General features: G+C 43.0%; 5 protein-coding genes across 5 annotated transcripts in view; 4 read left to right on the top strand and 1 right to left on the bottom strand.

The window, feature by feature from the left end:
• The window catches only part of LOC118431638 (tetratricopeptide repeat protein 39B-like), a 7,348-nt gene extending 803 nt beyond the window's left edge, over positions 1 to 6,545 (top strand). The window contains exons 2-12 of the mRNA XM_035842880.1: positions 25 to 53; positions 377 to 481; positions 780 to 855; positions 1,577 to 1,632; positions 2,188 to 2,258; positions 3,202 to 3,269; positions 3,850 to 3,914; positions 4,624 to 4,723; positions 5,432 to 5,497; positions 6,223 to 6,331; positions 6,502 to 6,545. Of these exons, the coding sequence (XP_035698773.1) occupies positions 25 to 53; positions 377 to 481; positions 780 to 855; positions 1,577 to 1,632; positions 2,188 to 2,258; positions 3,202 to 3,269; positions 3,850 to 3,914; positions 4,624 to 4,723; positions 5,432 to 5,497; positions 6,223 to 6,331; positions 6,502 to 6,545 (789 nt within the window). The remainder of the gene's footprint in view (positions 1 to 24; positions 54 to 376; positions 482 to 779; positions 856 to 1,576; positions 1,633 to 2,187; positions 2,259 to 3,201; positions 3,270 to 3,849; positions 3,915 to 4,623; positions 4,724 to 5,431; positions 5,498 to 6,222; positions 6,332 to 6,501) is intronic.
• On the bottom strand, positions 6,488 to 8,988 carry LOC118431637 (tripartite motif-containing protein 2-like). Its single transcript, XM_035842879.1, has one exon. It carries the CDS (start codon positions 8,871 to 8,873, stop codon positions 6,723 to 6,725), a length of 2,151 nt encoding a protein of 716 aa, XP_035698772.1. The 5' UTR covers positions 8,874 to 8,988; the 3' UTR covers positions 6,488 to 6,722.
• Positions 8,989 to 10,777: 1,789 nt separating this feature from the next.
• On the top strand, positions 10,778 to 14,475 carry LOC118431636 (tetratricopeptide repeat protein 39B-like). The gene is made up of 7 exons (XM_035842878.1): positions 10,778 to 10,969; positions 11,340 to 11,428; positions 11,722 to 11,836; positions 12,462 to 12,573; positions 12,931 to 13,048; positions 13,732 to 13,848; positions 14,337 to 14,475. Exons 1-7 carry the CDS (start codon positions 10,778 to 10,780, stop codon positions 14,473 to 14,475), a joined length of 882 nt encoding a protein of 293 aa, XP_035698771.1.
• An 820-nt stretch (positions 14,476 to 15,295) lies between these two features.
• Positions 15,296 to 18,231, top strand: LOC118431635. Its single transcript, XM_035842877.1, has 4 exons — positions 15,296 to 16,454; positions 17,409 to 17,579; positions 17,964 to 18,163; positions 18,216 to 18,231. The coding sequence occupies exons 1-4, from the start codon at positions 16,215 to 16,217 to the stop codon at positions 18,229 to 18,231; spliced, it is 627 nt and encodes a 208-aa protein (XP_035698770.1). The 5' UTR covers positions 15,296 to 16,214.
• LOC118431282 lies at positions 18,188 to 21,202 on the top strand. Its single transcript, XM_035842398.1, has 2 exons — positions 18,188 to 18,377; positions 19,102 to 21,202. Exons 1-2 carry the CDS (start codon positions 18,234 to 18,236, stop codon positions 20,125 to 20,127), a joined length of 1,170 nt encoding a protein of 389 aa, XP_035698291.1. The 5' UTR covers positions 18,188 to 18,233; the 3' UTR covers positions 20,128 to 21,202.
• The last annotated feature ends 381 nt before the right edge of the window (positions 21,203 to 21,583 follow it).

The following is a 21,583-nucleotide window of genomic DNA, read 5'->3' as shown; positions in this document are numbered from 1 at the left end:
ATTGCCTTTTTTCTTCCCTCACAGTTTGAAGATGCAGTGGACAGGGTCAACAAGTAAGTACATATGCATCAAACACTTCTACTTAGGAATATATATCTTATGAAGTTGATTTCTCTTATGCTTCCATCCTTTCAAAAGTTTGATATACTTTTCAAGTAGCTCTTGAAAGCATCTCCACTTTTTGACCAATCACACCGGGTCACCCCTAGCTCTCTTCTTGATAAATGTGTTGGGTTCTTTTACATATAAAGGTTGGACAATTGAGGCTAACGTCCAAAGCTCCCTCATACATTGGGCTGTGTATACAAATGTACGTTGATTCCATCAATCCATGGGTGACAATTTCATTTATTCTTCCATCTCTTCCTTCTCCCAGCCTGACCCAGATGGACCTGCCCACAGCCATAGCGGAGGCCATCGAGGGGCTGGATCTGTTTCTCAACTGTCGCTTCGCTCAGGCCAAGTCTCTCATGCAGCCCTGGTGAGTATGTATAGCCTATACTAGTAGCCTTTATACTACAGGCATAGGCATTGTAGACCAGTACATGTTGTTGAGCTTCCTATGTTGTACAGTGCTTTCCTGATGGCCACCAGTCAGCTGTAGAAGGCTGCTAAGATAGTAGCCAGAGTTTAGGCCAGCAGCTGGGGTTGCATATACCTAAACTTCGCACATCTGAGTAAATGTGGAACGTCCAAAGTACAATTTCCCAAATATGAATTTCAAGCCGTTCAAGTTGCTTCTTGGTGGTTAAGACTGAGCCCGTTCTATCCCCATGCAGGAAGGACCACAGCCCGTACCATGCCCTCGGTTACGGCACCATCCTCTTCATGCAGGCCATGATGACGTTTGAGAAGGTGAGATTTAACAAAATATCAAATACGGTAGAAGCCAGTTAATTGCACAACGGATTAACACACACTTCTATTACCGGGGATAAATGCATGGAATCCCAAAATCCCAAACCGGTGCGGTCCACCTACATGTAGATAGCTTCGCATTATTGCACCATCTGGATAATTGCACGAAATTCACTGGCAAATAGGCCGTGCAATTAAGCGGCTTCTACTGTACATGTATGATCATCACAAATACCAAAGTGTTCTCCCATTATCATTTACAAGTAACATGCCATTTGAAAAAAATGCTGCATCAATTTTGCAAAAGTATCTTATGAAATCATATACAGTTAGACCTATCCTAAGCAACCACTCAGGGGACTGAGCAAAAATGGTAGCTGAGGACAGGTGGTTGTTTGGTTGGTTGGCTGTTTGGTTGGTTGGATGATTGGTTGATGCATGGTATGCTAATCCTGGTTAGGAGGAGAAGAAAGAAAACTAGACAAGACAAATGGGCTTTTTTTTACTAATTTATAAAAGTTAAAGTTAAAAATGCTTGCTGGTTGGGTAAGACAGTTGGTTGCTAGGGAGAGGGTTGTAGAAATGGACAGGACTGTTTCAGAGTGCCAAGTGGTTGCTTGGCCAGGTTTGACTGTATTCCTTCATTTGCATTGGGATTGCTTGTGCAAATGATCAGTATAGTTAAAGTTTACACAGTTAACTTCTTTCCTGTGTACAGGAGGACATTAAGCAGGCTGTTGTCAACCTGAAAAGTGCAATATCAGTGTGTAACAGGTGAGGAACAAGAGAATTAAATTAGCCAAAATTAAGGTGCAGAGTAATTAGGGCTCAAAATCCTTTTATCTGCATACCTGCACCGGTGCAGGTAGCATTGAAAATTACCTGCACCAGACACATTTTACCTGCACCACTCTAGATTTAGAAAGAATGGCTCATACTAAAATTGTTGAGAAACCATTGCTATTGTTTCTTTTATGCTTTACAGGTGGTAACAGTCAAGCAACAGTCAATGCAGCTAATAACAATCCACATACACTTACATCATATGACATTTATGTATAAAACCCAGTACATGGACCAGTGCAGGTTAGGTGCAGGTAGACACCAGAACTACCTAGTGCACAGCTCCAATTTTACCTGCACTAACCTGCATATGCAGGTGGTATTTCGAGCCCTGGTAACGTATTCAAGCCAAGGTGTTTAAAAAACTACAGTTCTGAAGAATGTTTGTACATTTGTACAGATAGAACAGAAGAGAGAATTGGCAAAGGTACATGTAGATAGATATGTTGATTGATTGATTGACTTATTGACTTATTGGCTGTACAGATACCGCAGGAGAGAAAGTTGGTTGGAGACTCTCTCTCAGAAGAAGGCCCAGGTCAACCAGCTGACAGAAGGTACAAATATCACTTTACAAACCATTGTTAGTAGGGATGGGTACCGGTACAGAAAATTCAGGTCCAGGTCCGGTTCAGGTCCAAAGGATCAGGTCCAGGTCCAGGTATGACTCATACCAATGGTCCATTTCACTACAAAGAAATCTGTTTGGTGAAGTATTAGAGTTACACTGCCTGGCGTTTTAAAATCCTACAACGCTAACTGCAACTGTGCGATTGGCAGAAAACTTGGTAGAAATTACTATAAACTCTACTCTACTTCACTCTTGTTTTTTTCTTCCACCTGCAAGCCAAAATGTGTGAATGCCTGATAAAATAATCTGTTAATTTTCTAATTGGTCCAATATCTGGCCACCTAGTTTTTTTCAGGTCCGTTTTTTCTGGACCGGTCCAATAAGAAAAAACGTTTTTGTACCGGTATGCTGTACCGATACTCAGCCCTAATAGTCAGTATGTGTTTGAGATCACGTGGCACAGTGGCAGCGTGTTTGACTTGGGATCGAGAGGTCTCGAGATTGAACCCTGCCGTGTTACTGATCTTGAGCCCTTGGGAAAGGCACTTTACATGACTTTCCTCACTTTACTCAGGTTAAAATGAGTACCTGTAAATTATCCACAAATGTGGTAAATCTAAATGAATAAATAAATAAATAAGATATTACTACCACAAATTAGCTTCTTGTTTCAGTGATTTTTCTAAGAAGACATCTTTATTATCACTTTAATACACAATGTAGCATAGGGGTCAAATTTGGCCAGTCCCTTGAGTGACCCCTATAGACAGGTTTCACTGTTGTTTTGAAAATATGCTAACAAGCCAGTTATTAGCTGTGTCAATTTTTTCCTGATAGTTTTTAAAGAAATTGCTGCTGTAATTATTTACTTAGATTTATTAAGAAATAATGATTTGAGATAGACTGTCTTTTATGTTTTTCCATCCCAGTTGAAATCCACTCGGAGCTGTGTTATGCTGAATGTCTCCTTCAGAGGGCCTGTCTCACCTTTGTGGAGGTGAGCTGCACACCTTACTCCTTACATCTTAGACACCTGAGTCACCTTACAAGTCGTCTAGTAGCACAAAACTTAAACTGGCAATTGCAAATGATAAAATGTAAGTGTTCTTCCATGCTCAATGTTTGATTTTACATGTTATTGCAATATGGATGTGTCTTTTTTATTTATTTTGCACTCAAAATTGACCAGTTTTATTTTCACAATTTTTGCTTCTTCTCTGTTCCATATGTACATGGTATATTGCATCTATTGTGATCATTGTAAGTCAATCTTAAGATTAATGTATTAAGATATTAAGATAAATAGATAAGATGTATGTCATGAGAGCTTGAGTTGAGGTTACATAGCAGCTTGAACCTTAGTGGCCGCTGTTCTGTTCCAAGCCTCCCATCAATATGTATATGAAGCTGGCTCACTGGGTGAGTTTTGATGTACTTCTTTAGGCTTTTGTCACAGAATTGTCTCTAAGTTTGCTTCTTGCACTGGAGGTTTTGTAGACCTGTGGTTTTGTGTTCTGCCAAGCTCAGAGTTTGCTGAGGTACTCACCAGAAATATTTTGTCTCCTTGTGTTCCTCAGGATGAAAGTTTGATCAACTTCGTGAAGGGAGCTATTAAGATCAAAAACTGCCACAGCTGCTACAAGTGAGTTTCCTTTTTTTGTATCTGAGTCTCAAAATATGTAAATTGACTAAAGGCAGAACATATCAGGGAGTATGGTAGTTAAACGCTAGATCACCTTTATCCGTGGGGTAACCTATATCCATTGTTTTTAAAAGTAGGGTATTTAGGCCTAGGGGATATACAGCCAATGGACAGTAGTTTATTAAAAGTGGCATTTTGAATCCACTGTGGGTCAACTTCATATCCCAAAATGCCCTGTTTAAAAAACAATGAATATAGGTAACCCCACGGATAAAGGTGAACTGGCATAACATTGTTTACTTGTGCGATGATACAAGCATGATATTTACCTGAATGACGTTTTGGTAACTCCTAAGTCTCATACAAACTGTAGTAGAGGCCATTGAGGCTCTGAGGAAGGTAGCTGAGGAGTTACAGAATGATTGAACAAGTGAAGAGTTTTTCAGGTTGTGTTCCTAACATATAACACTAGTTCACCTTTATCCGTTGGGTAACCTATATCCGTTGCTTTAAAAACGGTATTTGGAGTTATCACTCGAAGCACGTTAGTTTCAAATTGCAATATTTTCAGGATATTGCAGTAATGCAGTTCAAAACTACCACCTGTCGACTTGATGGGCCTGTTTTTAAAAAGCAACAGATATAGGTTACCTGACGGATAAAGGTGAACTAACGTTACCAATGTTGATGAACTCTCCCCCCTCCCCAGACAGTGCCTGTATATCATGGAGAACAGGACATGGGAGGACCCTGCGCTGAAGGTGCACTTTGAGAGCGGAGTCAGGCTGGGGGTCGGCGCATTCAATGTGGTGAATAGAGTCATTCTTTTTCTTAAAACCTTAAATTATGTATTCATTAGACTGAGTGTAGATCGGGTATTAAATGCAGTGAGCAGCCAGCCACTCTTTATCTTCATTATACAGTTTAAACAATGTGCAGAGCTCAATATCCGCCATTGGAAGGCATTCAGCACCAAGGACAGAATATATGCGACTGGTGTTGATACGTTTGATTGGGTCAAGAATAGTCCAGTCAGTTTTTTTATCTTTTTTGTGGATTTTTCAGCTCAATCTATGCCATTGGAAGGCTTTCCGCAATCAAGGCATGTTATAACTTGCTAATTTCATTTAGTTTTCAAAAACAGTAAAATGAGAGACAAGCGTGAACATAAAATCTGTGAGTCATCGCTTCTGTGGACAACTCCCTGACGCACTCCTTGAAGGGCATCATTAGAAAAAACATTTCTTTGACCTCTAAATCATCTAAAAAGTCTTTAATTTTTCTGATGATTTTAATGTATTTGAGATAAAACAATATAAAAAATTGGGGGACAACACCCCTGACATGTTTGGTTCACTATGACCGATGTACATGTGACCTGGGCTTATATTCACTTTCCTTGCTCTTGAATAACAAATGACTTTACTACTGTAACAGTAACTGAATTAATCTAAGCCATTGATTTTTGCTGATTTTCTTTTCTCTGTATGTTGATTGTTTTGTCTTAAACCCTACAGATGATCTCCCTGCTGCCAGGAAAGATCTTGAAGCTGCTGGAGTTTGTAGGATTCTCTGGGAATAAGGTAATAAGATTTTGTCTTCACTTCATTCAACACTGCATTCCATACATCAATGGCATATGGAAAATTAAAGAAGATCAAAATATCTTAAGATATCCTACAGCTTGGGGCAGACTTTAAGAAGGTCATTAAGGATTTTAAGGCATGTTATAATTTGCTTATTTCTTTATCTAGTTTTCAAAAACAGTAGAATGAGAGACATGGGTGAACGTAAAATAAAATTCCTTAATATTTTTACAATTACCAGCTACTGTAACTTTGTAAAGAACTCTTTAGTATGTTGGACCCAGCCTTGCAACACAGACAATAATGGCTCCTATGGTGTTGTCTCTCCATAGGAACTATCCAAACCTATTTTACATATCAGTGACATTTGTATAATGATCCTTACGAGTTAGTGACTTTAACATGTTCCAATTGGCTGTTATATACTACTACCTTAGATATGAAGTGTTCTGCCAGTACATTCAGATGCTGATGTAGAGTGATGGATGTCACTCGACACACATGGATTAAAGTAAACACTTAAAACCTTATCCATTTGTAGAAATTGTATTGTTTTTAAATACAGTGACTTTACAGTATAACCTGCTCCATTCTGTCACCCAGAGATATGGCCTGTCACAGCTACAGCCTGGGAGTAAGACTCTAAGAAGTTTCAAATTTAAGACAATCTTACTCTTAATGCATCGATATTTAAAGATGACTTGCTCCATTCTACCCCTCAGGCATTCGGCCTGTCACAGTTGCAGCTGGGGGCAGACCTGGACTCACTTCGCGCACCGCTCTGTTCCCTGTACCTGATTGGCTACCACACTGTTGTGCTCTACATATTAGGTCTGTACTGTCTTTTGTTATTTCTAGTGACAATTCTTTGTTTGTTTGTTTGTTGAATGCTGAATTACAGTATATAGTTCAGTAGACTCATTCCTCTAGCTAACCAACATCTATCGCACCGCAGTCATCCCTCAGTAAGACATAGTTCAAGTTTCTGAACCTTTATTCAGCCTGCCATACCAGTTTTGTTGGGTACAACTTCTTCAGTGGCTAGAGGCTTTGCTATTTTCAGTGAAAATTTCTTGTTCAGTTACAGCTCAGCTCTAGACTACAAGACAAGTGAATTTAGAAAACTGTTTTTGATGAAGTACACACACAAAATGTACAATTTACAAGGTACATTGTATCAAGTTCAAAGGGCTAGTTACAAGGTTGGCATGGAAACTTTTGTTCAAATGGTTGGAAATATGGAGACTTTGTGGCGGACAGTATCAGTCACCATCGCCTGTCCCTGTGTTGCCATGGCAACAGCCCATGGCTTCTCCAAGTCTGTAGCAATGTGTTTGAGGAATCTGCCTGTCTTGTCAAACATCTCCACACGGCTGTTTCCGCAGTCTGCCATGATGATGTTACCTTCCCCGTCTGTACAGATGCCTTGGGGATTCAAAAGCTGACCTTCACCACTTCCCTCACCTCCAAACCAGAACATAAACTGTCCGTCCTCATTGTACATGTAGACACAATGATTGCTCCAGTCTGACGCAAGAATGTTCCCTTCCCCATCCACAGTGATGTACTGTGGATACACCATCCCCAGCTCCTGACCCACAGTTCTTACAAGTGTCCCATCTGGCCTGAACACCAAAACTTCACCATTCAGGTTTTCCTCATCTCCTGTGATTTGTGTGATGAGGATGTGGTTCCTCCTGGTGTCCACAGCAACTCCTCTGTGCCTCCCTGTCTTCTGTAGGTTAAGTATCCTCCATACCCTGCCCTGTTTGGTGTACTGCACTGCAAACTCAGCTGACTCTGTGTTCCCCACCACCCACGGGTTCCCCTCCCCTCCCATGGCCACATCATGTGGGTACATCTCTTCGTCACCTGACACGACTGTTGGGAACTGTCTCACAAATGTCCCCTGCAGGGTGAAGACTTGGATTCTGTAGTTCTCACAGTCTGCTACAAAGACCTCTTTATCTGACACTATAACACCATGTGGACTGTTGAACTGTCCTGTTCCTGATCCCAATCCACCAAATGTCACGTTCTGTAGCGGCCGATGATTCCCTTGCATTTGGTTACCAGGGTGATGACCTGTGCCCCTTGCTGCAATGTTTCTTGGTCTTGGTGCTATCATTGGTTTGGATGAGAGAGACTGGACTGTCGCATGTCCCAATGCTAGCTCAGGGTTGTCTGCGGGCTGAAAGCCGTCTTGCCTTTGGTTATCAGGGTGATAACCTGTGCCCTCTGTTGCAATATTGCTAGTTGTAAGTGCTTTTCTTCTTGTTCTTTTTTTCTTGTTCTTACCAGAAAAGACCTGAAGTAGTTCATCATTGATAGATGCAGATGCTGCTGGGATTGGTGGAAATGTGAGAGATGTGATGTCCAATGTGTCTGTGCCCAACCCCTCTCTAGCAAAGGTTTCTGGCCTGTGGTGCCCTTCTTGTGTTGAATTTGGTACTGTAGATGCTGCTTGGCTTGGAGAAGATGAGACAGACTCAGGGACTGTCACAAGTCCCAATATATGTCCTAAAGTCAGCACTGGGGTGTCTGTGGGCTGAAAGACAGCAGGCTGGGTTTGTACAGGAGTCGGTGCTGCTTTTCCTCTATACCTTCCTACCACCTCTGTTAGAATGGTTTCCTGACTAAGAAAGTCAACCCCTCCCTCCTGCATTTCTTGCTCTGCTTGATCACAGGCAGCAGACAGTTCATTGACATCTGCCAACACTCTGTCCCTTTCAGTCTGTATTTTCGCTAAGTCTTTCCTGTGATTTTCTTCTGCTTCAGCCAAGAGGGCATAGTAAGACTGAATGATGTCATTGTCTGTCTGTTGTTTCTTTTCATTCAGTCTTCTCTCTTTCTCTCCCAGATTTCTAAGGAAGCTACAGTAACTTTCCAGAATGTTCCTCCCCTCATTGATCAAGGCCTGGACTGTAGAAATCTTTTCCTGAGCAGCTTTTTTGATTGTTGTTGTACGATGGCCATCATGTGCTGCCTCTATGCACTGCTCACAAACTGGCATTTGACATTGTTTACAGTACATTCGTAACACTTCAGTAGGGTGGAAACTGCACCTGTTTCCAGACTGGGGTTCTTCCCTTGTTTCCCCTGACAGTGTAGCCTGGTTTTGCAGCCTCTCACACAGACTTGTAACCAGGTGGTTGTCCGGTAAACCTGCAACCCCCTGGGGTGGCAACTCCACCTGCTGATGGCAGTTGGGGCACTGGAAGGTTGTTTTCCACCCAGCAAGGCGCACTAGACAGTCGTGACAGAAGGTGTGCTGACAGGACAGCACCTTGGGCCTGGTGAACAGCTCCAGGCAGATGCTGCACTTCAGCTCTTCTGAGATTTGCTCCCCCAAACTTGACGGTGCAGCAGCCATTTTATTGTCTTTTCCAAACTGATATCACCTTTCAGGGTCACATTGTTGCAGCTGCCCACCTGTGAATGCTTCAAAAGGACCCCTTGTTTACACTGAGAGCAGATTCCCTGCTTTTTATACCTGACAAAGTTGGCACTGTTCCAACATGTGCCTGTAGTGTTCATGTACTGGGCATTGCCTGGTACAGTTCTAAGGACAGTCTATTGCAGTTGACCTCCAAACTGCCATTTTGGCACTTATACTGATGTAGAAAATCATTTCAAGGTATTGCCAAGGTCTTAAGAGCTGTTGTCTGAAAAAAACAAGTGTATCAGTAAAAGTTAGCCAAAGTGACATTTTTTTTAAATCAAATTTTGTGTGGTGGTACAGGGTCTTCATCTGTTACCATATGGTGCTGAATGGAAAGATAGACTGGGGCCTGTAGAACACCCCTATTGCTATTACAGACTTGAACTAGTCATCATCATCATCATCGGCATTCGCTCGTGGCCGAGCATTGAAGTTCATGTCAGGCAAGCCTCAGTTGCTGCTTGTGGGTGGCGATGTCTCATGTGGCTACTCAAGCCCAGGGTAGTACGGAAGAGTCTGGAGCACTTTGTGCAGGGCAGGGTGGGGGGTGAGCGAGTAACATGCCTGTAAAATATGACACAAGCACATATAGTCTGAAGACTGCCCTTAGTTCTCACCTATGGTGCCAGTAAAACATGTAAACATATAGACCTTACAACAACGACGACGAGTGAGAAAGGAGGAGTCGCTCTTTGCGTTTACCTGAACTAGTGCTTTTACATTATTTCATTGTATATACTTGAATGTCCAGTGAATTTTTCATATTCCTGTGCATCCCTTACAGGCCTAGGAGATGGAGACTTGGAGCTGGCTGACAGGATACTGCAGCCTTGTCTCAAGAAATATCCTCAGGTATGTAAAATGTTGCAAACACACACAGAAAGCTAGGGATCACCAGAGCCAACAGGATGTTCTGAATTGAAAAAAAAGCATCCTGGAGAGAGAAATTTGTCTACAGCTGACATGCATTCAGGCAGTAATGTTGATTGATTGCATGAAACTGGAGACCGAATTTTCCTTTTGTCCTTCTCACAAAATAGTGTAGGGGTTGGAATGTCATTGCTTCACAGTTTCTGCAATTCTCTCACCAAACTGCAATGAACATCAAGTTCTAAAAGAGTCGTTCATTGCTCAGTTGGAGTGGCGCCAGTTCATTTTGTGATTTTAATTTCTGCACTTCTTGCACCACACTCCAGGGGGCACTGTTCCTGTTCTTTGCGGGGAGGATGGCGGAGGTTCGCGGGAATGTCCCGGAGGCGATCGTTAAGTTTGAAGAGTCGATCGTTGCTCAGTTGGATCATCTGTTATTTCAGTTTCTGCACTTCTTTCACTACATTCCAGGGGGCACTATTCCTGTTCTTTGCAGGCAGGATGGCGGAGGTTCGCGGGAACGTCCCAGCAGCGATCGTGACGTTCGAGGAGTCGATTGTGGTGTAGTTTCTATTGGTTCTTACAAACTTTCTGCACTTTTCTCTCCAAACTGCAGGGGGCGCTATTCCTGTTCTTCGCGGGGAGGATGGCAGAGGTTCGCGGGAACGTCCCAGAGGCGATCGTTAAGTTCGAAGAGTCGATCGTTGCCCAGTCGGAGTGGCCTCAGTTCATGTTTGTTATACTACTAGTAATTTCTGCATTTCTCTCGCAAAACTCCAGGGGGGCACTATTCCTGTTCTTCGCGGGCAGGATGGCGGAGGTTCGCGGGAACGTCCCAGAGGCGATCGTTAAGTTCGAGGAGTCGATCATAGCTCAGTTAGAGTGGGGTCAGTTCCCATTATTTCAATATCTGCACTTCTCTCACTACACTCCAGGGGGCACTATTCCTGTTCTTTGCAGGCAGGATGGCTGAGGTTCGTGGGAATGTCCCGGAGGCGATCGTTAAGTTCGAGGAGTCGATCGTGGCGCAGTCGGAGTGGCGTCAGTTCCACCACCTGTGCTACTGGGAGCTGATGTGGTGCCACGCCTTCCTCGGAGACTGGCTCATGGCAGCGTCTTACGCAGAGAGGCTCTTCAACGAGAGCAAATGGTCAAAGGTCAGTCACCAGATTTGAACTTTGCTCTTTTCTTGAGCAAGGGTGGTCAAATATATGTTATCTGTAGTGATATTTGCTGTCACTGATGATGATGATATTTGAGTAAAGCATAGATCAGTAATTGAAATGAAATAAACACAAATTACAAAGAGTTATCTGACTGGTTTGGACCTTAGTTTATGATTAACTATTAGATATAGAAGCTAAGATCCAGATCTATAAAATTTAGTTTATTCCATAGGCATGAGGTATGACTTGTAAAGGCATTGACCTCCAGAGTCGGTAATATTGTTTGTGTCCTGTTTTACAGGCACATAAGGTGAGAATTAAGGGCAGCCTTCAAACGATGTGCTTGTGTCATATTTTACAGGCATGTTACATGTACCAGCGGGCAGCCTTCTTGGTCATGTGCGAGGACCAGACAGAAGACAGCAGACGGAATCTCCTCAGTCTCTTCAGGTGAGACAGACACACCTGAACCACATTCTCTATTATACACCTTCTGTGCACCTGTTTGCACCTGATTTTACACCTGGGACGTGCTTGGATTATAGGAGAATTGATAATGATATGCATTTCCAAGTCAAAAGCTTGGAGTTGAGCTACTATTTTTCATGAATCATTGATGTTTCAATGTAAGAGACTTAGATCTTTTTTTGCCCCCTTCCTCCTATTTTGTAATAACACTCAGATGTTGTACCTGTGATTGCCAGGTGTGTTTGATTTAATGTACCTCTGAAATATGATTACAGACAGGTGCCCGTTCTGAAGCAGAGGATCGCGGGAAAGTCACTCCCAATCGAGAAGTTTGCAGTCGACAAGTCTGCTCGATACGAGGAGCACCAGTCGCTCATCCTGCCAGGATATGTGAGTAGGAAACAGATCAATGATACATTGATCAAATTCTGATTTTCTATTCATCACAAAATGATTCAATGTCAAACACGATTGGAGGTACATACTATGGTGAAGTCCTACCAAAGACTTGACCAAAGATGGTACAAACTGCTTTCCCAGCATTTGGGAAAGAGTGTGGAAGTTGAACCTCTGCCAGTGAAAAAGTGACAGTGTTATCGGTCCAGTTTACTTCACTGACAGACGTTATGTACAGTATTTACAGATTCATTGTACCGGGGAAATTCCAGACAGGCTCAATGAACAGGAAACCATGTCTTAACGTTCAATCCTTGGGACTGCAACCCTTTCCTGTAGCGTGCATGTCGAAAGAGCGACACAGCTGGAATCAAACTCACGGCTTCTAGTTCCAGAGGCAGGGCCGCTAACCACTGAACTACGCATGCTACCTACACACTGGACTAGCCCTCTGCTGTAGTGGCCCTGTGTCCCCTCATCTATAATATTTCCTGTTGTACCTTGAGGAAACTTAACAGTTATTACCCTTCATAGGAGCTGATCTATGTGTGGAATGGGTTTACCATCCTGGGGTTGTGTAATTTGATACTGTAACAGGATACCTAACTGTTGTTTGTAGGAGCTGATCTACGTGTGGAACGGGTTCACCATCCTGGGGAGGTGTAGGGCCCTGGTGGAGCCTGTGCTTGCAAGGGTGGAGGCTACACTACAGGAGCTGGATAGAGAAAAGGGTTGGTTACTGCATGGTTACTAATTCAAAATGTATTAAACTTGTTTTCCATATTTTCAGGACACATTGTTGGAATCCTTGGTCCTTAATTGGTATCAGATATACCAGAAAGTCTCATCATTCATTGAAAAGGGTATAATTGAAAAGTAGAGTAAAGTATATTAGGTCATCTTTCTTGAAGACATCTTCTTGAAGACATAGAAATACTAGTATTTTGGAAGAATCCACATTTTCAAAACCATATCCAGTTGCTTGAGGAACTTACTACTTGGCATATGTAAGTTAAGAAAACTGGATGAACCAAAGCAACAAGAGTCTGGTGACACTTCAATCATTTTTATCATACCCCCCCCCCCAGACTCCACCCCCCTGTACTACGATGACTGGTGCCTGGCCACAGTGCTGAAGGGGGTTTGTCTGAAGTATCTGGACCATCCCACTGAGGCAGAGGGGTGCTTCCAGGAGGTAGTCAAATGGTAAGTTATTTTACATTTGATTTTAACAACCAGATGTGTTCTTATTATCTTAAAGAAAGCAATATTGATGTTAAATGTTACAACGTACAGATTATAGAACCATTGAAGGATTTCACTAAGTCTAAGCCTTGAAGTAAGACTGCTAGTTTAGGAGCACAAACTGACAAAAGTTTTCATCTAAAAAGGCATCACTTTTTCCCTTTGTGGTGTCTCTTGACAGTTCTGTAAGGTTCCTGACAGGCAGCGATTACTAGACAGTCTCCCCTCACAGTTCTGTAGCAGTGGTCTCCCCTCACAGTTCTGTAATAATGGTCTCCCCTCACAGTTCTGTAATAACGGTCTCCCCTCACAGTTCTGTAACAGTAGTCTCCCCTAACAGTTTTATTCTGTCATCACAGTGCACCCCAGATCTAGAATGATCAGTACCTGCCGCCCACGCCTGGGGTTTCTCTACCTGGGTCTCCCCTCACAGTTCTGAAGCAGTGGTCTCCCCTTAAAGTTCTGTAACAGTGGTTTTCCCTCACAACTCTGTAACAGTGGTCTCCCCTCACAGTTTGACTTTAACTTTGACCCCTCCAGTGCTGCTCAGATCCAGAATGACCAGTACCTGCCTGCCTACGTCTGTGCAGAGCTGGGTTTTCTCTACCTGGGTCTCCCCTCACAGTTTTATTCTGTTCCCACAGTGCGCCCCAGATCCAGAATGACCAGTACCTGCCTGCCTACGCCTGTGCAGAGCTGGGGTTTCTCTACCTGCAGCAGAGCAGACTTCAGGAGGCAAAACACCACCTGGAGAAGGTTCTGTAAGTATGACCTAGCCATGTTTAAACCATGTTTGACGTCTTAATACAACAAAAGTACTGAGAGAGTAACAATGGCAAAAATGGTTAATTGTTTATGAAAATAGGTAGAAGGGAAGGACTGACACTCTAAGACTTGTATTATAAGATAAGTGTAATAATTGTATTCTGGGTCACCATTATTTACCATAGTACGTAGTAGCATTATTTTCTACATGCAAGTCTAAATATATAAACTATGTATAAAACTAGCTTTGATTGTAAATCCATTGATTTGTCTCATGTACAGTGTAATTTCCAGTGTTTCTACAGGGATGCACTGCTGTGATCTATCTGCTATATACTAGTACTGGGACTCAAATCCATTTTAAGGTTATTGCAACAAATTATTGATTTTTGGAGAAACAGATATTATAATAGAAGATCTGGAAAGAAGTATACCTGTCCAGTTCTGACTGTTGCACCCTTGTCACGCCCCCCCCCCCCCCCAGGACCCAGTACCGTGGGTACCGCCTGGAGTCCCGGCTGCACTTCAGGGTGCAGGCTGCCCTGTCAGCTGTCACTGTTGCCATGGCGAGGGCAGACACGCCCGCCGCAGCTCCCAGGGAAGCAGACGTGCGGAGAACATGAGAACTTGAACTTCACCATATGAACTTCTCACCCCTCAGGGTCATGGACTTAGACAATACCAATCTATTTCCTTAGTCCTCATGCATCTTTATGTACAAGTTTAGTAAAAGACTAACACAAAAACAAAAGACTGGAAAGAAAAGTTGAATCTGACTATGTTCAGTCCCTGAAACTGTGTCTACAAGGGGACTGTAGACTTTCCCTCTTTAGTCATGTTAATCTATGATTTCACCATTTTGTTTTAAATCTGACAACCTGTTGCATCCTCGTAATTTCCATAGTATTTTACATGCAAGGTTTAGGTTTTGGTTTTGTGATTGTTCATGTGAGAACTAGAACCTTGCACCATGCAGTCTTTAATTCTTCCTTCTCAGGATTGTAAATTTTGTGGTATTTACAAAAGAGTCTACCTAGAGTTTGCGGCTACACACTTGTATTTTCATGTGTAGTTTTGGCTTGTCTTCCTGGAGGTTTTGTGGGTTGAGGTTGAGTAAGAGATAGGGGTGGGTACCGGTACAGAAAATTCAGGTCCAGGTCCGGTTCAGGTCCAGAGGAATCAGGTCCAGGTCCGGACCTGAACCTGGACCTGATTCAGTATGTGAACGTTGTGAATGGGCGATACTCAAAAGGATGCTCCATTTTGCTACAGAGAAATCTGTTTTGTGTAGTATTCGACTCCCACTGGCGTTTTAAAAATCCTACAAGGCTACCTTCCTCTGTACGATTGACTGCAAAAGTTGGTAAAATGACTATAGACTCTACTCTGCTTCGCTCTTGTTACTTGCCTAGACCGGTAACCCCGAAAACGTGTGAATGCCTGATCATACAATCAGTTAATTTTCCAATCGGTCCAACATCCGGTTCACCAATGTTTTTCAGGTCCGGTTTTCCTGGACTGGTCCAATGAGAAAAACCGGTTTTGTACCGGTACACCGTACCGGTACCCAGCCCTAGTAAGAGATTCATGTACTTAAGATCCTATAGGGGATATGCACCTGTGTTACACAGGTATCAAAGACTGACAAACAGCTGATAATGGATAGGGATAAACCAACTTCTCAGAAATTTCAAAAGCAAGGAGCAAAACTGATGCAACTTTACTCACAGCTACTGAAGCAAAGTGGGTAAAAACTCTGCAGTACTCAGTAGTTCATTGTCAAGAGATCTGCTGCCTTGCTGCAGTGACAACTATACTTACTAGGGGGAGCAAATGTACAGTGACTCAAAAACCCTCTTCCAGTAGTGGTATTACTATAATTGACTTCATAAATGTTTAATTCTTAGTCCCTACCTCATCAAATTGTATTATGGTGCACTTCAAGCTAAGTAAGACAGTAACTAGTCAGTCCTGCTGAATTGCAGTGACTGTCATACTGTTTGCATTTACAAACAAGTGTGTAATAATGTATTGAGCTGCAAAAACACTAATATTACATATTATTGTACTGATAGAAGGTTGATGTATGTATATAGTGCTGTTGCATATGTAAAGGACATGAAAATTCGCTGTGGATGTAAATTATATTGTGTTACTAGAGTTTACTTTGGAAGGAAATGTTTATTGCCTGCTGAGGCTTTTACGTTGGAGATCATTTGTGTCATTGTTTTGAGTGTCAAAGACTGATGTATGAATTTCCACCAATGCTTGCTTGTCATTCTTATATTATTATTGTCATACTCTACTGTCGATACTGCACTATTTAACATTTGTATTGAGTGACAGTGAACAAATTTATTTGATGGTGGCAGCGGTGGGATTCTCTTCATTCTACAAAAGGTCACAGACTTGTCCAAACAGCCATCTTGGTATTCCCACGGCTAGATTCAAGCTACGTGATTGGACAGATTTATCATGTGATACACAGAAGGGCACCGATATTTTCATTGTCTTGATCATTTGCTTGTCGACTCTCTCAAGACAAGACGCGTTTCTAGAAGCACCCTCTTATCTAGGTCACCGACAGAAACATCCTTACACGGTATGTACTGGTTACTTAGAAGTGTTGTCTCGGGGTAAGATACTGTTATGTTCAGTATGAATTTTGGTGTGGGTGGTATAACGGTTAATGTTGAGATACGGACGTGTTTTGTTTGTTCTAGACGTTGGGGGAACAAGGAGGTAAGGATGTGATCCCCGGACCTGGCCAGTCTTTATTCATTAAGGTTGTTCTTGTCATTTGGAGAATAAACCATGTGCACAAGCCCGGAACCCCTTCAAATCTGTGTGGGAATTTTATTTTCTTCTGGATTAGTTTCGTTTCATAACCGTTCCCTCCACATGGAGTAAAAACGTGAGACTCTGCCGCGTGTACTGGTCGGCACTTGTTGATCGCTTACAAGGACAGAACTGTCCAGCTTGGCATTCCCACGGGAGGGGCTAGGATTCAGGCTACGCGATTGGTCAGATTTATAACCTGATAGGTAGAAGGACAAAAATATCTTCATTTTCGTCATCATTTGCTTCTCGGCCTGAGGACAAAACTTGTTTCTAAAAGCACCGTCGCCGACAGAGACATCGCTCCTTCATTTTATGTTCACGAACAGTGTTTGGTTATTAAAGTATCAGACTGACATATTCTCTGTATGTAAGCAAGACAGGCGGGAAGTTTGAAAATCTTAATCATTCAACTTAGCATGTTCTAGGTAAATCCGGCCAGTAAATTCCCAAGCATTCATTATATATCCTACAATGTCAGGGGCCACATTTATCTAATACTTGACAGCTCTGATAAAGATGGCAATGTCTCAAGCTGTAGTATTGGGGCCGACCAACTCCTCTGGTTTGCTATCTATTAAAATATTTGGCCAATTTCTACCCTGTGATCTAAAAGCTGGATTACTAGCCACTAAGATAACTCTTTAAAAATCATATCATTTGTTCTTTTGAAATGTGCACATTCATACACTTACGCACTCCACCTTTTCTGATCCAGATGGGAAACGGAGAATCAAAACCAAAGGAAACCAAAGACGCCGACGTCATAGACCCCGATGCGAAAGCTGCGTCGATGCTGGCCAAGCAGATGGTGCGCGGACCCGTCAGGTTTCAGCAGCTTCCCGAGGCGACCGGAGACACGGCTGAGGAGGCGGCTACTGCACAAAAGGTGAGCTCTTAAGTTTGCTTACTATATTTCAGTCGTGTGGCGTAACTGCAGGGTGTTTGTTCCAGAAGCCAGAGATTTTTCTTCACTCCACCCAGATGGAAAATGGGTACCTGACTTCGGTTGGGGAGGTAAAAGGCAGTGGAAGGAGAGAGTTGGGTCCCGCCTTCCAATACCGTGCCCTATAGCAAGAGATGGTGGATGACAACGCACTGCCTTAAAACGTTACGGGACTACCTTTTCCTTTTCATCAATCTTTATTGTTAGGCTCGGAGCAAATCAACAATATGGACAAGAAAATCGTAATCCACTGATCGTCACCTAAATTGGCAACTCTGTGACCTCCTGTTGTTGTTGTTTTTTTTGTTTTTTTTTTTGTTGTTGTAGACAACCGATGAGACAAAGGAGGTTTCGGCCATACTCAAGAGCGGGGTTTCAGTGGTGCGAACAGCCATGGGCACCTATGGTGGTCGCGAGGGTGTGGTGGCCGGTGCCCTGACACAGGCGATATTCTGTGACCTCATTGACGAAATGTTCCCGTCGAAATCCTCGACCCCCAACACTGACGACATGAAGAAGCTAGTGAAGCAAGAGCTAACACATGACACGCTGGACAAGGTTCATGGCCTCCTCCACGAGCTACGCGACGCGCTAGCCATGAACTACGCCACAGACAGACGGAACAGCGACCTGAAGGACTCGGCTAACAGAAAACGGCTGTTCGACTACCTGCAGGACTTGGATACAAACCTGACCACGGAGGGAGTGATCGGCACCCTGATGCAGGAAGAGTACGCGAAGGTGGGAATGTTGATGATTATAATACAAGTTTTATTGCACATTCTTGTCCGTGGGCTAATTGCAGGTAACATAAAAGATTCAAACAGTGTAAAATACAATATTACAAGTGTCTAATCTAGTCTAAAACTAGTAAAAGCTAACTCTAGATCCTGGGTTATTCGGTTCGACTCCTTTTTTGAAGACAGTGGCCGACGAAAGATCCCACCTTTTCTAATAATGATAATGATAATAATCACCAGGTGTATTTTGCCAGCCAGTAGGTACCCAAAGTGTCGGTAATGAGGCTGTTTAACGTGGTCGAGGTACCTCCTCGAGCACGGGACCCCCGTTTTACGTCCCTCCCGGAAGACGACTTCGTGGAAAGCTTCGTGAGGCTACAGCAATCCGGTCGTCCTTGGTTGGGGGTCTCCCATCATCAGATTAATAATGTTTTCTTGCAAATTCATGCCCATGGGGCTAACTGCAAGTGGAGAAAGACTAGATACATGAAATGAATAAATGTGGTCAAAATACATGTAGATAATCTAAATTCTAACATACAAATATTAAGTGGATGAATATACATACGGTACAGAATATGGTACCAAATCTAAGTAATTAATTAATGTACTTATTGCAGGAGATTGCATTTGACTCTTAAGCACCTTTCTGTATTGTTTTACGAGGTAATTTAGTCTTTTAGCATTTTTAATTGAGCTTAAATAAGCCAGTTCTCTTTTTCAAGGTCGGCCTGTCTTCCTTCCTGTTCCTTGCCGGACTGCGTCTCGCCATCTATCAGGAGATGGCTGGAGTGGACCCGCAGAACGAAGACCCGGACCTCAACCCGGCCGGGTCAAGGCGGTACGCGGAACCGGAGACCGGCATCGTGGCCACCCACGCTAAGGAGTACGCCGAACACGTGGAGAAATGGTGGCCTAAAATCGTGGAGGATCGCCGGAGAGCTGTTGTCTGTCAGCGTTCGCCGGCTCACGCGTTCGGAATATATCCTGAGCAGTGTTGGGTCAACGACGAGTTCACTGGTCAGGATAATATATTCACCAGCAGTGCCAGTATCATATATGGCAAGTCGTCGGTCGATGTTCAAGCTGAATGCATAGAGTACAAAGAGAAAATGGTGAAGAAGCTGGAAGAGAGGTTCTCCCACCCGGAGGAAATCGCGGCTAACTGGAGGAAGCTGATCGTCACGCCCATCAACACAGCAGTGGACACGCCCATCAACACAGCAGTGGACACGCCCATCAACACAGCAGTGGACACGCCCATCAACACAGCAGCGGACACACCCATCAACACAGCAGTGGACACGCCTAGCAACACAGCAGTGGACACGCCCATCAACATAGCAGTGGACACGCCTAGCAACACAGCAGTGGACACGCCTAGCAACACAGCAGTGGACACGCCTAGCAACACAGCAGTGGACACGCCTAGCAACACAGCAGTGGACACGCCTAGCAACACAGTAGCGGACACGCCCAGCAACACAGCAGTGAACACGCCCAGCAACACGGCAGCGGACACGCCCAGCAACACAGCAGTGGACACGCCCAGCAACACAGCAGTGGACACGCCCAGCAACACAGCAGTGGACACGCCCAGCAACACAGCAGCGGACACGCCCAGCAACACAACAGTGGACACGCCCAGCAACACAGCAGTGGACACGCCCAGCAACACGGCAGTGGACACGCCTAGCAACACAGCCGTGGACACGCCCAGCAACACAGCAGTGGACGTAGGATCTGGCTAGTTACGGTTCCATCTACAACCCCCACCTTAAACCGGAAGGAAGGGCTTCGCGTAGAAATCTCCAGTACATGGGACCCAGATTTGCTTCATAAAGGACAGTAACTTTGTATTGTCTTACCAAACATGGTTTAGATATGTGTGATTTTAGCGCACGATCCTTATGAGTTAGTGACTTTGACATGTTCAACCATTTTTGTCTAGTTAGATGAACTTGTTATTGAATTGTTCTGTTAGGTAATTCTGAAGAATAGTGAGGGATGACGTCACTCGAAACGTTCGGAGGTAATTCTCGTTTTTTTTTTAGCTAGTTGAAGATACTGAATAGAAATGTATTTTCCTCCTGTATGTATGACCTACATTAACGTATTAGAAAAAGCAAACCGTGAAAAGTGATACAACTCCTCACGCAGGGTCGTGTTAGAGACCTGCAGTGGGAACTAGCTTAACTAGGGGGCGCAACTGTACTTCAACTTTAAGCCCCTTTCCCTTTAGACTTGTTGCGGTAATACCAATAGCATTATACATTAGTCTAGTCTTCTTCATATAGTAATTTAAAAGTATAACAGTGTACTGTAAGCTAAAAGCATTTACATTTTACAAACAAATCTTTAAAAATACTATTTCAACTTTAGTTGTTATTTTACAGGTTTATATAGTTATACTATATATATCTAAATAGTTTAGTATGAATATACATAAGACAAGGGAATTCACTGGGGATATATTGTATTTATCAAATTAAAGATTTTATTGGAAGGAAATGTTGTCTCAAATTTGTTTGCGTCATTGTTTTGAGTGTCAAAGATTGATTTATGAATTCCAACCAATGCTTGCTCGTCATTCTTACCAGGTTTTATGTCCAGAATTTCAAATACTGTACTGATGTCGAGGCCATATCATTTATATAGTGAGCTAGATCTAGGCGGATATGATGTTCATTCAATAAAAATTCCACACACAGGTCAGTAGCCTGTAGTTTCACGAACCTTGGTTTTATATACAAATAATAAGAGTTTGAGGACGTCAGCCCGAAATACTGTAGTCAAAAGCAACATTACATTATATTATATATTGTATCTATCGGCATTAGGGGTAACATTGGAAGGAATTGTCTCAATTCGGTCTATCTATGTTGAAATATTCTTTGTATCACTGTTTTGAGTACCAAAGATTAAATCTATGAATTTCAATCAATGCTTGCTTATAATTCTTGCCAGGCTGTGTCCACAATTTCAAATACTCCACACATGTCGAGACCATATCATATGTATTAAGCTGTAGTGAGCAAGATTTTAGACAGATTTGATATTCATTCAGTGAACATGCACAGGCAGCGGCGGGTTGATAGCCTGTAGTTTCATGAACCTTGGTGATTTATAGATTAAAGGAAGAGTTTGAATTCGTCAGGCCGGAATGCCACGGTCTTACGTGTATCTAACGTTAAATATTATGTATCT

This window comes from Branchiostoma floridae, chromosome 15 (assembly GCF_000003815.2).
Source record: "Branchiostoma floridae strain S238N-H82 chromosome 15, Bfl_VNyyK, whole genome shotgun sequence".
NCBI lineage: Eukaryota > Metazoa > Chordata > Leptocardii > Amphioxiformes > Branchiostomatidae > Branchiostoma > Branchiostoma floridae.
This window is presented reverse-complemented; position numbering and strand designations above follow the sequence as displayed.